We start from the raw sequence: 17,570 nt of genomic DNA, 5'->3' as shown, positions 1-17,570 counted from the left end.
TTTTCCCGTTAAAGGTAAAAAAACTGCCTTACTCTGTCGTGTGACTTGTGAAAAATGTTAGGCAACATTTCTTGACATTAATTTACTGATCACCTTTGTCAAACTTTTCCAGAGGCACAAATGACACCTCTTTCGTTTAGGAACTTCTCAAGTTCACCTGGGTTCAGATTCTTAGTTTTCTCTGTCATTCGTAACTTAATATAATTTACATTTTACGACACTTTTTTCAGACAACCATGTTCTAGTGAATGTGATAAAAAATAGTTGCCTAACATTTTTGACAGGTCACATGATGCAGTTGGACTTTTTTTACCTTCATTTATGAAAGAGTTCAGACTCAAAAGTCCGCAATTAAATGGTCTAACTACAATCAAATTAAGAAAAAAATTAACACAAAGGCACGTTGGCTGAGCTCCCATGGGAATGTATGAAGGTCATTAGGCATGAAAAAGGAGGGAAAACATAGCCATTACACAAACTGAAGACTGGCCATTGGTTCCCATTAATTTGTAGCCCAGAAAGTATTAATTACTATTTTGGAAAGCCCTTCCCTGCTCTCAATAGCTGATTTTTGAAGGTGCAGTGTTACAAGAGCTGCATGAGGATAAAACACGTGGGCATGTTGGCTGGCACTGGGCTGCGGGGGTGTTATTGGACTGTGATAAAGAGTTATGGGGTCCATTGGGATCATCATTGGAAAAGTCTACATGGTGTAGATAGACATGAACAAGACTGAAAAACATGTCTTACCTGTAAACTTTTAAATGCTACATAAAAATGTCTAGTTATTGCAAGAAGAAAAATAAAGCAACGGAAGATCGAGCAATAAAGCAAAGGAAGTGTAAGTCAGTGAAGGGAAAACACAGATAAATAGATCTGTCCCTACAGAGCCATTTTATCACGGCCCATATGTATCAAGCGTTTTCAACACTTAAGTCAGAAATTTAAGCACAGGTACAATTAAAACGTTTTTCTGTAGTAAGTTTAAAATTTGTACACTGACAAGAATAATGCGCTAATCATAATTTAAGGTCTTTTCTGTTATGGGCCTGGTTGTTTAATTAAGTACTTGCATGTATGTTGCAGAATACTTACACACTCTGATACTTTGCTGATATTTGCTCAGTAACAAACTCCAAAAAGTTCGATTAATATTCCATAGAACCAAAATCTCCTCATCTCATGATACTTTCTCTGAGATATACCTTCCCACCTCCCTATCACTGAAAAGGATTTGCATTATCTAAATCTGCAGAAATTTTCTTTTTCCCAAAACTGCAAGTTAGACAAGTCATATATACTCCTTCAAAAGTAAAATTTACCTTTTCCCATCTAAAATTTACCTTTCCTCAAAAATGGTGATTTACGTTTCATCAAACCGATATTTATATTCCTTCAGTACTGAGATTTGTACAGTGTGAAATAATTCATCCATGTTCTGACTTACATGTACATGGATATTTCTGTTGCAAAGATTTATGAAAATCAAGATCGCTAACGTTCAGCATTTCCCCTGAAAAAATAATCGCTTGTAATTTGTAATCAGTTGTTTATTCAACAGCATGTATTTCTCGGTGAGGCTTTCATTGCAGATTGTCCATGCAATACATGCCGTTCTGTAAATTTGTGTTATTAAGGTACAAGTGTTGTTATCATTTCTGCTTTCAGGACTTGTGTCGTCAGCGCATGCAGAGCAAGACCTCCGAGAAACCTGAGCCTCTTCACGCAGCTGGTCGCATCGGCAGCGTCACCGAGTCGCAGGTGCGCAGTCCTTCAAGTCGCAGCAGTACCTCATCCTGGTAAGCAAATGTGTAATTAGTGTATTAATTACCCTAAAATTTACACGGCAAAATGCATTTTTAGGTACGGATAAAGGTCATTACCTATTACTTTGGTGCTGAAACTCCAGATATTTATTTGATTGGTGTTTTACGCCGTACTCAAGAATATTTCGCTTATACCATGGGGGCCAGCATTTGGGTAGGAAGAAACCCATGACCCTCCACAGGCTGCCGGAAGACCTTCCCATGTATGGCCAGAGAGGAAGCCAGCATGAGCTGGGCTTGAACTCACAGTGACTGCATTAGTGAGGGGCTCCAGGGTTACATTTATTTTAAAGTAGTGACATTATTATGCTATTAATAATAATGATATAAAACTTCGTATTTGCTTGCATCTGCTGCTTGTTTTTATGTAAGGACACATTAATCAGCACCTGTCTTAGAATACATGTATTTATAAATTAGTGTAAATTCGAATGCAAGATTTAAGGTTTATTATTGTTCCTTTTTTAAACACAGCAAGACCTAATTAAAGTATTGGTTAGTTTTACACAAAATAGACCAGGAATAGCTAGGGCCTATCTAAACTTGTTTGTTAAAAGACGAGAATGGCAGGTTTAAAGTGAAGAGGCATGAAAACGAATCAAGGATGGAAGTGCCCATAAACATATTAAAATGAAAGCAAAGAAAACAGTGAAAGACAAATATCTAAATTCCAGTGCCAGCTGTCAAAACAGAGTTGAGATTGGAACAGCCTGGGATATTCGGTTGTTGCGGTAATGCACTTATGCACGGGCTGTCCTAATCTTCTTTCTGGCGCTCCCAGCTTGGGATATTTGTGTCATTGCTAGTTGTTTTTTCATATTAAGTAATGGTTTTGTGTAAAACGTGAAGCCAGTGAGTTGTATAATAAATACATGAATCTAAAGTGTGCCAGGCACATGGTGTGTGTGCAGTGATCAAGAATTTAGGTATGCAGCCATTGACATTTGGTGGCAACAGCTTTCATGCTTGCATTTATTCTGGCTAAGGATAGTGTGAGGCTCTCTGTGGGTGGGTTCTCATGAAAAGATTGTCCCCATTTGTGTGGGTTTTTTTTTTATGTCATTGACACAAAGTGTATGTGTTCTGGAATGTCTGAGTTATATTGCACATAGCAGAAAAATGGGAAAGGGAATAAACTGTTCAGTGGTAATTGAGTGGTGCTGTCACAAGCAGTATTGATATCTCTGCAGTTGACGTTGAAGTCATGGTGTGTCACATTTGGTTGGTTAGTACATACACCTATGTGCTCTGTGTAATTGCTGGCAGTGTGTGGGTTAGGATGGAGAAAATTGTACCAGTCAATGAAATATGCTTAGCAGCTAGTCACCGAGCTGATGAAAAAAAAAATACTGTAGAGCTCCTAGATTGCAAGATTGGTGAATGGCTGTAGGAAGGATGACATAATTGCTTGTATGTAAATGAGGGCTGTGAGATCGACACAATATCGCAAACTGAAATCTGTCATTGCATGAACAAAGAGTCTGCTTGCGGGGAAACAGTTGTGTTATTGCTTGTACCCTGAAGGGACTGTGTGGGACATGCAGGGCTTTGTGGGATAACTGAGTGTTCAGATTAATACAACGACGCTGGCGCTATAGAGAATACGCTGATCTGACAAGTCTGTTTGTGACAGAGCCACATTAGTCTGTGACCAAAAGGCCTCAACATTTACCTGCGTTTTGTCTACCGCCTGTAGTCTTAGGTGATAACTGGGGGGAACGACTCACTCAGGTTTGTGTTTACTGAAGAAGACTTCCGAGTTTATTTCTGCGAAAATCCGTCGGCGAGTGATGTAATATTATGGATTCGGAAGCCCTGAAGAGTTTTGTGAGAGGAGGGTTTGCCCGCATGAGGACTTTATCGGCCCCAAATCTTTTTGACCTCCATTTTTCAACTCAGAATGGCAATAGTACAATAGAAGAAAACGGCGAGCCGATAACAAATAGCCAAATTGAACATGATGAGGCAAGAAAAGCATCCATGGACTCCTGCAGTGAACTGTTTGTCCATGTTAAGGACTACGCTTACTTGTGTCATAATGTTTATCCATTCTGTAAAACTGAAGTGATTTATCTCCCTTTGGCCCGCAGGAGCGAAGAGCCGGTTACATCCAACATGGACATCTCAACGGGACACATTGTACTGGTAAGTATATGATCCAATAATATTTTATGCTCTAAAATTTATTTACTTGACACAGTATATGTACATACACCTTATGAGCCCTCTTTGTATGACTGAAAAATTTTACGACGTTAAACCGCAAGCATTCATTCATTCACTCATTGGTATTTAACGCCATATTTATCAAGAATTTGTCTTAGCTGCAACAGCATTAAAGTGGACAAAAGTTATTTTACAGTACATAATCTCACTGTAAATGTAGTTTATCAGTCATATACCATTGCTGTTGAACAAATCAGGCCTGAATGTTCAGATCTTTTGACAGTCAGTTTCATACAATTCAGACAGTCTAAATGTAAATTTTCAAACATTATCAAATGTCATGATACTCCTTTGTTGTTAATTGTACAGCTGAGTTGATGTAATTGACACCAACATTATAGGTATGCAACAGGTAATTGCAATTATTCAATGATTGTACTAGTTGGATTAAGAGATATGTTTCTTAAGAACTGGTTCTTGGGAACTTTTGTCATATTGGATGAAAAAATAGAACATATCCCTGTAATCAAAACACTGCGATCAAGCATTCTCTAACTGGCCAAAATGGCCTGATGCTGTCAAACTGTCATGGGATCAAAGTATGATTATTAGGTGTCCCCACAGCTGTGCATTTGTTACAACAGGCATGTGTATCACTAGCGTCCATGACAACATGTTTAATAAGCGGAAACCCTCTTGCTAGCTGGTACAACGGGGATCACATTGAAATACCCCTCACTCTGAAGGGCTCACACACTAGTGACCATATGGTGATGTGTATGTTCAACTACAACATCGCTGACAACCGCTTGTTGTCGTTGCACTACTGGCTGAGGGAAACAACTGCCTCCATTATGTTTTTAGAACCAGCTTGAAGAGCCAGGGTTGTTTTATGGAGTGCCTGTCATCAGTTGGTTTACTTCTTTGAGATTTTTTCCCATTATTAAAACCATTCAGGGACCTTATCTGCTGGAGTGTCTTTGTTGCCATGGCAACTGGCGGAGAAGCCAGCTGTTGCCCTTAATATATCTGTCCAGTTTTTATATCTTGTCCAATCAGAATCTGCAGCTGATACTTCATGAGGGTGATGATATGAAATGGTAAAAGGGATATAGCACCTTCCACTTATTTCTGACCCAGTCAAAACTGAGTAATCCAGGAACATGAATACATATTCATATAACAGTGATGTTCATGTTTTGACTAAGCTACACTACGCCCTGCTAGAAAAGGGACAATGTCATGATTCTGCATGACTGACTCTAGTGACAAAACAACAGGAGTGACAAACAAAATTTTTTTTTTTTTATTTAGATAAATGTGAATTGTCAGGTTTTCCTTCACTGATAAAGGTGATATTTTACTCATTTAGATATCACTTTTGGTATTACATTTACATTTTGATGTATTACACGCCTAGACGCCATAAAACGTCGAAATGGGGAAATTTATGATGTTTGAAACAGAGCTCAGTGGGTTGACATATGTCAAGATACAAGTTTAGTCAACTTTAACATTCCTTAGGGCCATGTAGCATCAAGACGAGACAATTTCATACAAAATGTCACATACAATGTCATGCTATACAAAAGCCTGAAGGCATAGAGCTAAAAAAAATTGCTTAAACTTGTTAAACAATAATTTTGTGGTTTATTGATTATCATTTCCACATCTCTCTCAGAAAGTATTTAGGGTATTCAACCTTCACTACGTCATATCCTCTATACATATTTTGTGTTAGCAAATAAATATCATGTGTAACATTGGTTAGGAGGTCAGTTGGTTTTATTCCCTATAATCTGCCTTGTTTCCCATCTCAACCCATAAATCCAACCCTGATCAAATTGAGTGAAAATAATCACTCAATTGTAAGAAGCACAAATTTCAAAAAAAAAAAAAAATGGGAATATATGAAGCATTTTTCAAAACCTTAAACCCAAATGCTACAGGTATCCTAAAAGTTGAGTGTAGATATTTGTGAGTTCACAGTAAAAAAACCAAAATTATATTGAAGTATATATCATTTTATAAAAGGCAAAAGGACATGGCAAATTTGACTGTTCATCCGTGTGTATATATATATATATATATATATATCAAACTTGTAAATTAGTTTGTCACTTGGTTTTTATTACTGTAGCAAAGTGTGAGTAGAATTAATCATAGAGTGATTAACCCAAATGACTTCCTAATGAACTTAACACTGTGGGTTCAGATCCTGATCTGACATTTAAAATAAAATCTAAAGCACATGCCATTACCATCAACCCTAAAATATGTCCTGCATGGTTTATAAGGCAAAAAGAGCTTTCCGTTAAAACACTAATAGCGGTTATATTACAATGGCGGATTTTTGCTCTGATTCAATGACCGAGTTGATGGACAGGTGCTGGCCTTGTAATCCTGATTGGGCTGTTTTAATGGTGTCCAGCATAGTCTAACAGTTGATTGGAATGGTGTTTGTCACTGCCCAGCAATAAGCAGGACCGAGAGTTGATAAATCTCACTTATGACTGGTGCGAACTAAGCTGCTTTTTCGCATGATGAATATTTCAGGAGAAATCCGACAGGTCTGGACAGTTGCTACATGTCAGGGGACAGTTCATCGCTCCTCAGCTCATCCATTATGCACTAGCCTGTGATCTGCAGAGCTTCCTACCAGAAGACAAAGCTGGCCCGTAATTTCCAGCAGACCTCATTTCTCTTTATACCTCACACACACACACACACACATGCTCTCTAATGCTCTATGGTATTTCGATTTTCTTTTTTCGTTTGTGATTCTCGTGCACAGACAAATAGGATAGCTGGTCCCAAGTGACTACGTTTTATAGGAGTTCCATTTTTCTACACGTCATAGGACATATTTTTCAAGATCAGGATTTCCAAATCTTTTTCCCTGCTCTCTACTCATTTGGTATTTCTTGAACCCCTAGCTGTGGTTAAATTTTACACCGTTTTTATTTGGCCCATAGATGATTTCATGTTTTAAAGTCTGGGTTAAGATTAATGTTCCAACCTCAGTGAAATTTTTCGCACGAATATGCTTCAGTCATTAACAGCTGAAATTATCAGAACTAGGAATTCATCAGTGAAATGGACCATTTCCGGTATTATCCGGAACAATTAAGGAACCAATAATGCTAGAGATAATGGCTTGGATATGTGTCTTTATTAACTAAGCCTTTGAGCATAGAATATACTAGCTCTCACTTGTAAAGCCCGATCAGAAGCTGAATGTGTCCGTGGAGGCCGCAAGCATTTACACACACTTTTACATGAATGTTGTCACTGGCTCAGACATTTTGAACCATTCATTTAAAACTTCTCTCTTAGATTATTTTGCTGGACATGTACACTATTTCTCATCTCATAAATAGCCTGCTGTAATTAATGTATATTCTGCAGCCATGTTGCATTCATGTATAATTATGACTTTCACTGTTTGGGAGTTAATAACTGGTTGCTTTGGAAACAGGAAGCAGGTTAATTGGGGGGGAATTAAGGTTATGGATTTCCAAACAAATTTGACAGTGAAATTAATATTCAAAATCAAAAGCCTATGTAGACATCAAAGGAGTCAAATTTTATTGTACTTTTTTTTGATAAACGTAATGCTTTTTAGTTTTTCAAATTTTGTATGAAATTCGAAGCCAACGCCACCGTGTTTGCGTTCTAAATTAGGGCATGTTCAGTAGCCTTCAGAAATTCATTAAGGTTGAGGTGCAGTATGCTGTAGGCAGTTTGTAACATGACCACAAGCATATGGTGACAATTCTACAACACATCATCGAAAATAGCAGGCGTTTCTAAAGCAGCAATTAGACTGTCGTTAACCTTTGCCTGGAGCTGCCCGAGAGTTTGATGGTTGTACAGATAGTCGACCTGAATCGTATCTGACTGGGGCATTATTTGTATTAGTCTGTATGATGGAAGAAGCTATCGGCATGGAGAAAGAAATCAGTGCGCAAGCTAGAGGAGTTAATCGTGCATTGATTGAGATAGCTGTTTTCATTATGTGATCACACCCTCGCTTTTCTTCCCAACTTGACACCAGCCATGGTAAAGGTCGGCGAATTCAATATGGTGGCCGCATGCGAGAAAAGATTTTCTGCCATGAGTGGCAGGCAGGGAGGAAAAAAGCTGAGCTGTTCAGAAGTGCGTGATTTTATTGTTCATCTGTCCAAGGTTTATTTTCTTGACAAGGTTGTTTTTGTGCCGCTGGTCCATTAAGGAGGAATTCACTGCCATCAGCTGTCATAGTCATATTTAAGTCTCTTTTAATGAAGCCACCCCACATCCCCCTTCTCTCTGCTTCCCCTCCCCTCTCTCGCTTGGAGATCCAGATCTAAGGTGAGAACACTAGCTACTTCCTTGTGTAATTTATAATATTGGCTCCACCATTGGCATGCTAGTAATGAAAAATTCACTGGATTGTCAGCTTAGGGATTTTTTTTTCTCTCTCTCTCTCTACCTCGACTGCTTGTGCCATTTTCATTGACTTTTTCCTTGACAAAACACTCCTCAGGCTTTTGCCATGTTCTTGCAAACCACATGCCAAGGAGAAAAGCTTTCCTTAATTGAAACTGGGCTACGTGTTCGTGCTGTCGGTATTTTCACTATTGATTCATACTCTGAGGAGACAAAAAACTCTCACAACATCTGCAAAGATCTGGGCGCAGGACGATGTCATAGCAGTGTGCCCATTTGAGTCTGTGATCCGTTAAGGGCGGAGAGTGTAAAAAAGCAAACCCTACCTGTTCAACGTCTAATGTTCCATCATTTTCCACAGGCTAGGGCTTTAATGCTCGGTGTGTAGACCTTGTAGTGAAATGTTTGCTGAGCTAAGATGTTAGTTGAGCATGCATGGCGGCCAGTGCTACATGTCGATTGCGCCATTAACAGCTAGGAGATTTGCCTGTAAATAATCATCGACGGCATGCAGTATGACTGAAAGGTCACATTTGCTTTTACTCTGTGTACTACCAGTAACATTGAGTAAACATGCAATATGCAGGCTCTTGAAAATGTGGCCTGTTTTTTTTTTTTGGTCTTTTTTTTGTGATAGGCTAATAATGCAAGTGTTGTATTAAATATTGAATAATGCTACATGCATGGGTGCAATTTAAGCCTTCATGCCTTAGCCCACGTCTGAGAGAAGTTATACTGGTAGCCATTTTATGACAGATTATTTGATGGAATTGTGCTCAGTAATTTGACATTCATTGGATTCAGAGATGAGAAAGATAAGAAACCACCATTCCTAAAGCTTCTGATAAATCGTTACAGAAGCGGTTGTTTTTAGAAATTTTCAGATATTTGATCCTTCTCACCGATTTTTACATCTCTACATGTAGGACAACGTGTGACAGTTGTGTGGTTCCCCTTTAGCTGTGAACTACACTGCAGGAATATGTTTAAATAAAGCACACATTCATGCGGTTGTCCCGAATTTTCTAACACAGGTTTCTTAATTTCCTTATCTATGCATTGTTATGTTCAATGTAAAATGTATGGTGATAAGTAAATAATTCAAATTTTTTTCATGCAGTCTTACATGGAGGACCATCTTAAGAACAAAGGGCGATTAGACCAGGAGTGGGAAGCCCTGGGGGCATATGAGGCTGACCCCTGCTCCACCATTGTGGCGAGTGACCCCTCTAACACTAGGAAGAACCGTTATGCGGACAATCTCCCCTGTAAGTATGCAGGCTTTTGTTACGAAAATGTTATGCTATTGCTTTAGAGATTTATTACCATATAGCACTTTGAGAGTATGTATAGATTTCTTGGAAAGATAAGACTAAATAATGGTGAGGAGGAAAAATTCCATGAGTAAAGATACAAGGAAGACTAAATATTGTAAAGGAATTACATTTAATAACTTCAGGGTATGTGTCGATTACCAGGGGGTTACTTATACATTCGTGCAATTTTGTCTGAGTTAATCGGAAATTTTGATCTGGAATGTTCTGCAACCATGAATGCGTTTCGAGACATCAAGGTTATATCGTAAGTGATTTCAAATTGATTAAGGTGTGCATCCCTATATCATTAACAGCTTTTCAGCCTCATTCTTCTGCTAGGATACCTGTATCAGTGTGAACAAAAACCTGAGAATAGCAGCCTCACATGTTGTGTTACGTGTGGCTGTTTTCTTGACGTGGTTATTGGTTGTTTAAGCTGGTTTAATATTAATACAAGTATAGCTCTGTGTCATTGATTCTGTTGTGTACACAAGCATTTTGTGTCAGTGGTGAAGACAGTTTCTCTAGTTCTTTTGTGCTCTGAAGACAATTGCTGTATACCCAACTGTGTTTGGATCCCAGGACCCAGGTCAACATAAGCGCTGGCCCCCTGGTATCTAATGTCTGCGACCAAAGCCCAGGCTCAACTCATTCCCTGGTGTTTATTGGTTGGAATTGTTCAAGTCTAAATGGCATAGGAAGGGGATTAGGTGGATTTTATGGGCTTACCGGAGAACGGACATGACTCAATTGTCTGTGTTCTCTCTGACCGCCCCCGACAACGCGACTCGTTCACGATGGTCATGAGAAAACGGCAGCAACATGGTACAGTGTTATGTACGGGGCTTGGCAGTTCATGTGTGCTAGCCGTCAGCCGGATTGAACCTTTCTATAGCAATGCTATACTTCAGACAACCTCCATCCGCAAAGACTGATGAGATTTTAAGAAATTCATGTCTGCTGTGAAGCGGCAATGCTTGGCGGCCCAGTGGGAAAACTTGCAACTGTCCAGAATACAAATGAAAATCTGGCCGCTATTCAGGGCCTTGCCATCAGTACATGCAGTCTTCAGGATCTCCCATCTGCTTAATACATGGTCAATTTAGACTCGCCAGTCTGCATACTAAAAACCTCTAGACCTGCCTGCCTTGTTCGAATTAGTTCTTTTAGAATTAACCAAATTTGACTTTCAAGAAGAGCAAGAAGCATTTATTTATTTGCATGAATTCAGATTCCTACAGGCATAAATCCCACATTACAAGACTGATAACAAGAAAGGACACAGATTTATACAGATAATAAAACTGTAATTTACAAAGTAAAACCATCTTGGGCTAATATAAAGACTCTTGAATGCGTTAAAGAAGTTATGCAGCATTTTCACTGATGTGTGCAAATAGAAGAAGCTGTGTCTGGTTTATATAAATAAAATATTTTTTGTCTCATCAGCACTATCTGTTCTTCAGGATTGAAGATTTGCAAGACTCCGATGTTGGAATTTTGTATAAAAACATACAGTGATCTTTGATTTGAGGCAACCAAATTGCTGCCTTCCTCAGGTCATAATTATATTCACATCCCAGGTTGCATGTGCGATCCAATTCCCTAAGAAACAATGCATGATGGGTATTTTCTTAGTCGTTGCACGTTTCTGTGATTTGTAACACCTTCTGGCCAGATCTAAAACCTTGAGGGTGATGGATTTTGCTGTAGGCGCGGAAGGTGTGGAAAAATTGCACGAGTTAATGTTGGCCATCCCCAAATAGCCGTGTAATGGAAGCTGTGATTTCGTTCCATGTTCGCTAAGCTCCTCTCCCCATCAGGCAGATGTGGGATGTCTGAACCTGTTAAGGGAATGTCATTTCCACCCGTCACGAGGGTGATGGAATCGAAAAGCAATGATGTCTGAGTGCCTTCGGGCTGTCAGCACATAAAAGATTATGTTTTGATTTTTAATCTGTAGCCAGCTGTTGGTCCTCCCAGTGTTTGGGTAGAGGAAATGCCTTGTGGTCTTCACATGTCCTGATTCCCTTGCATACCCGGCTATCTCTGCCTTCATCCTGTCAAAATTGCTATCGAAAGATTCTTCAGTGTATTCAACCACGATTGTTATCTTTGACAGCGATGTGATTTTTACACAGACGAAAAGTGTCTGTACAGCGGAGAGAGCTTTCAACACATCCTTCCTTCCTGAAAATATATCAATGTTTAATTTTCTCCTTGGATAAACTCTATCAAAAATTGAACTTGGGTCATAAATAAAATTTGAATTCCATTTTTCATTTTCTTTTTTTTTTTTTAAACGTCTTTTGAGACGCATTATTTGCCAGTTTGTGTAGATTTTTTTATAAATCTGTCTGATAATGGAGGCTAAAAAATTGGTTTCGTTTTATCATACCGGGATATGAATGTATATTTACTTGAATGATGAGATCACCTTGAAAAAAGGGGATCATTATGGCAGATTTAAAGTACATGATGTATGCTTTTTAAAGTGATTTATGAAAAGGCCTTTTAATGTTCATAATTATGGATACATTGGTGGTAGAATTTGTTTCTTTCAAATTGGCACTATATATATGTGTATTCATGTACTGTAAATCATGCAGAGTTTAGCCGGAAATTTCTGGCGGTAAAGATTAGCCGATTTGAGTTGCCGGAGGAGATGACAGTGGAGAGAGATCAGCCCTTAGCTGTGTAGTAATCCCCAGTGATGGTCTGGCTGCTGGCCCTCACCACATGGGGTAAACTGCCCAGGCATGGACTGAGAGAAGGGTGATTATACACCCACTAGTCCATCCCATCTAGACCCTCATTAAAATGTTCGTTTATTATACATAACAAACCATTGTTCTCAAGGTTGGGTTGATGGGTCGTTGAAAAAAATTTCTTTTTTTTTTTTTTTTACCAGTGAAATAATTTGTGGAAAATGATCTAAAATTTCCCCGTCAGTTACTTCCACACAGTCTGAGTTGGGGGCGACATGGGATATTATCACCCCCCCCCCCCCCCCCCCCCCATAAACTTCATGAAGACTTAGATTGCTACTCCGCGTCGTCGTCTGAGGATCAGCTATGATACTTGAAATTGAGGCTTAAAGATTTCCCGTCCAGTCGCACCTTTGTTTTTAGTCATGAATTAAAGAGAATAAAGTATCAAAGGATAGTTGCAACCAATCTGTATATTCCAAACACATCCACGCTAAACAGGCTACTTGACATATTACTTCTCAGGTTGACAGGCTAAATTTGCTGGCTACACATGCAGGCCTCAATTAAATGGGTGAATACTTAATTGTTTAGGTTATGTGGAGGTTGCCCAATGGTAGCATTATCCGGGAGATGGTATTGTCCATTCACAGCTCCGGAGATATATTTAACAAATGGATATACAAAGGTCTTTCAGTGATACAGGTCTGACTGGTAAGTATCAGTCGTCAAGCCCTCATTTAATTCCTGTGGGGTTGGCCACATTCCATGCACGTGTTAGTTCATTACATCAAAACTCTCCTCACATTTCAGAAGAATTTTATTTTCCTGACTTATCAAATTGGATACCTTCAGCTCAACACAGAAAACACATCTTGGTAAAGATTCCAAAACTAGATTTACCACGTGTTCTAATCTCATTCTTGCACTGTTGTGACATCTGATTGCCATACACTGGACTGAGAGCTCAGAGTTGCATGTGCATAAATGTCTACAGTTAACTGATAGCTTACCGATTTGAACACTGACCAATTAGATTGGTCATTCTCATTGACTCGCCCCTTTGAACGTGAAATATCCCACCAAATCTAGACTAGCAGATGGAGGTCCATTAATTTACATACAGCCATGTGCCCAGTGAAATGCATGTACAGTGATTTTCGTGAGCGCACTTTTGATTTTCTTACTAAACCATTTCACTAAAGCCATGTAATCATGTATTTCAGTGGTTTACGCAACACACAGAGCCCATTTACAGCGAGTAGAATTAAAAACAATTGCCAGCACATCAGGTGATCGGATCGGGTCTCTGTTGTGATTGACGGGTCGCCTAAACAAAGACCCGTCAATCACAGCAAAAACTATACCCAGAATTTTGTGAAAGGTTGGGATTGGCGATGATATCAGTAGAGCTCAGCCAATTATTTCTGAATACTTGCTAGCTTGTACATGTAGTTTGGCACCTCTTCCCCCCAAATTTCCACATAATGAATGCAAATGTTAGCTGGTAAGGTGTGATCACAAGTTCTAATAAAAGCAGATTGTGGGAAAATGAATTTTGTTACTGAAACAAGGGCAAACGTGTAAAACTGAACTTAATTGCGGTAACTCAGAGCATTGAAGTGTCGTATTTATATTTGTAAATTAGCTACTAAAATGCATATGAGTATTTATTTACTTTAGAGAAGACACATGTTCGCCATGGCTAGCTGTGTAGCGATTCTAACAGGGCTAACAGTTGGCATGTTCAGTGACATGTGACCGTGTTTACTGGTCTTGTCACAGGCATGACCCCCAGCTGTGTCCAGTTACAAAGAATCACAACTGGACACAAGGTATCATCGGATACACTTTTTAAAGCCATCGTGTAAACTCTACATGTTTACTCTACTCTACACGGTACATGCGTATTTAGTTGCAGGTTGGATCAGAATCGGAGTAGAGTTTGTTCTCCGCATGAAGTATGTACATATATACTCAGTCGAGTATGGTATAATAATCAGGGTATAATATTTCACGTTACTTTGCATTGAGATTGTTACCTTTATATATGTATGTGTGTGTGTGTGTTTGTGTGTGTGTGTGTGTTTGCGTGTGCGTTTGTGTGTGTGTGTGTGTGTGTGTTTGTGTGTGTGTGTGTGTGTTTGTGTGTGTGTGTTTGTGTGTGTGTGTGTGTGTTTGTGTGTGTGTGTGTTTGTGTGTGTGTGTTTGTGTGTGTTTGTGTGTGTGTATGTGTTTGTGTGTTTGTGTGTGTGTTTGTGTGTTTGCGTGTTGGTGTGTGTGTTTGTGTGTGTGTGTGTGTGTTTGTGTGTGTGTGTGTGTGTGTGTTTGTGTGTGTGTGTGTGTGTTTGTGTGTGTGTGTGTGTGTGTTTGTGTGTGTGTGTTTGTGTGTGTGTGTGTGTGTTTGTGTGTGTGTGTGTGTGTGTTTGTGTGTGTGTGTGTTTGTGTGTGTGTGTGTTTGTGTGTATGTGTGTGTGTTTGTGTGTGTGTGTGTTTGTGTGTGTGTGTGTGTTTGTGTGTGTGTGTTTGTGTGTGTGTGTGTGTGTTTGCGTGTGTTTGTGTGTTTGTGTGTGTGTTTGTGTGTTTGCGTGTGTGTGTGTGTTTGTGTGTGTGTATGTGTGTGTTTGTGTGTGTGTGTGTTTGTGTGTGTGTGTGTGTGTTTGTGAGTAAGTGTGGAATCTGGTCTTCTTCATGCTCATAACTGAGAAAAGTCAGATGTGGAGAGATTTTCAGTCTGCGTGATTAATGAGTGTCTCTTTGCTCTTTCTGTTTCTCAGATGACCATTCTCGTGTTGTGCTCGCGGATGCCTCCAATGTGTCTGGCTCAGACTACATCAATGCCAGCACCATTGTAAGTACAAAGAGACAAGAGTACCAGGCCTTTTTCATTACGCTCAGTCCATGTGGAGATTTGGTGATGGAAACAGACCTAACCTTTCACTCACGACTTTTATGGTTACACATTTTGCCTGATTCTAGAGTTGTGTTGAACTTAAAACATTGATTTTAGGTTTGTTTGTGAGGTATGCATGTATCATGTACAGGAGGGTCTTGTTCTGGGAAGATATAAGTTTCGGCGCTTAAAGTAGTATTGTATGACATTTATTTGCTCCTAAATATACCTTTTTTGTGCAAAATGTTAAGCCATAACCATAAATACTGGTCATATACTTGTAGCTGTCAGTGGATCGTTATCAGTTAGTGGGATAGCATTCACGTAGATTCAGAATAATCAGCCAAACATCATAAAACCTGTCTTTTTACCGATACGGGACATAAGGTTTAGTCGATGTATTGGTAAGCAATATGGGATGCAGGTTAAATACTGTGACACACAACACAACATTAATGCTTAATGCTAACAAAGAATTAAAGTGAACCGTTTGTTGATTAACACACAACCTGACATTTTGTGCAGTCGTATTTATTATGGTGTCTTGGGGGGGAACGTGTTTGTTTGTGGAGCACAATGAAGTTTCATTGTTTGAGTATTTGCTATAGCAGCTCTTAGACCCCTTTGTGGCGGGCCTCATCTAGGTTTTTAAGCTTTTCAGAGCCAGTTTACAGAGATATTGTTTTGATTTAAGGGCCACTATATAATGAATTGATACCATTTTTCTGTGACATCAGTGTAAATGCACACAATCCCAGCCAAGCTCTATATGCCCTAATTAGTGACAAGCTGGTTTGTGCACCACTAGCACTTTGCCTGTGGTTTGCCCTTGGGATGGTATACGGAAGATTGTACAAGATCCACCAGGCTTTATCTGCCCTTATTATTTTCATAAAGGTGAAAATTCCATGCAGGAAGTATTTTTCAGTACAGCATAAAAAAAACACAACAAACTTTAAGAATGAAATAATTTCAGGGTGTTCAGTTCATACACCAGTAGAGAAAATTGGCAAGTATAATTGACTGGCAGTAATATATAACCCCTGCCAGTAAGCCTTGATGATGGACGTCCTTTGATGGCACTTATATTCATGAGGTGCCATAATGGTTTCAACAGCCTGAGTAATGTATTCTATGGTTGTTGGGTCAATCCCCCTGGGTGTCACTATCAGGATGATCCAGGGCGGCTAGGGTGGGAGGAAACATTAGCTGTTAGTGCAGATATGACACCTGTAATATATTGTTGGAGGTGCAGGTGTGGCTTAGCCGCTTGCTCAGAAGGTATGAGATAGGAGATTGAGGGTGCCGATCAATACTGCATGCCTGTGTATCATACATATTTGACTTCTAGGTTCTGCAAGATGCTTGCATAAAGATGTTGGCTGTTAAATCCACACTAAAACAGTAAGACTCGTCAATTTCTGGGGGTCAGTTGATCATGAACAGAACAAGGAAATGGATTTATTACCTTCCAGATTGGACCAGGAAAATCCCGTTTTCTTCAACACACATGTATGAGCACGTCTTAAATTTAAAATTTATGTAAGTAAATATCAGAAACAGTATAGTGGTATAAACCTGGCAGGCTGAAAACTATCATTGGCATCAAACACACATTTGACAGGTTTCTGGCATTCTACATAACTTACCCTAGTAACTCAGCATATGCCACCAGCTTGGCATAAGCTGCCCACAAGCACACAATTGAGAGGTTTCTGGCATTCTACATACTTCAGCCTAGTAACTCAGCATATGCCACCAGCTTGGCATAAGCTGCCCACAAGCACACAATTGACAGGTTTCTGGCATTCTGCATACTGTGTCCACAACTCAACATATGCCACCAGCTGGGCATAGTCTACCCACAAGCACACAATTGAGAGGTTTCTGGCATTCTACATACTTCAGCCTAGTAACTCAGCATATGCCACCAGCTTGGCATAAGCTGCCCACAAGCACACAATTGACAGGTTTCTGGCATTCTGCATACTGTGTCCACAACTCAACATATGCCACCAGCTTGGCATAAGCTGCCCATAAGCACACAATTGAGAGGTTTCTGGCATTCTACATACTTCAGCCTAGTAACTCAGCATATGCCACCAGCTTGACATAAGCTGCCCACAAGCACACAATTGACAGATATTTCTGGCATGCTACATACTTCAGCAGTCATCCGTTCTGCCTAGTGGACAGTCTGTCCTAGCCTCTCTCTCAGTGGTGACTAGTC

The 17,570-nt window shown here is 39.6% G+C and overlaps 1 protein-coding gene across 1 annotated transcript in view; it reads left to right on the top strand.

Annotated features, from left to right (window-relative positions):
- Positions 1-17,570, top strand: part of LOC135477525 (receptor-type tyrosine-protein phosphatase N2-like) — a 186,994-nt gene that overhangs the window by 143,299 nt on the left and 26,125 nt on the right. The window contains exons 13-16 of the mRNA XM_064757665.1: positions 1,669-1,799; positions 3,917-3,971; positions 9,544-9,691; positions 15,225-15,298. Coding sequence (XP_064613735.1) covers positions 1,669-1,799; positions 3,917-3,971; positions 9,544-9,691; positions 15,225-15,298 — 408 coding nt within the window. The remainder of the gene's footprint in view (positions 1-1,668; positions 1,800-3,916; positions 3,972-9,543; positions 9,692-15,224; positions 15,299-17,570) is intronic.

This window comes from Liolophura sinensis, chromosome 11 (assembly GCF_032854445.1).
Source record: "Liolophura sinensis isolate JHLJ2023 chromosome 11, CUHK_Ljap_v2, whole genome shotgun sequence".
In the NCBI taxonomy this organism is placed as follows: Eukaryota; Metazoa; Mollusca; class Polyplacophora; order Chitonida; family Chitonidae; genus Liolophura; species Liolophura sinensis.
The sequence above is the reverse complement of the archived record's forward strand: the minus strand, read 5'-3'. Positions and strand labels throughout refer to the sequence as shown.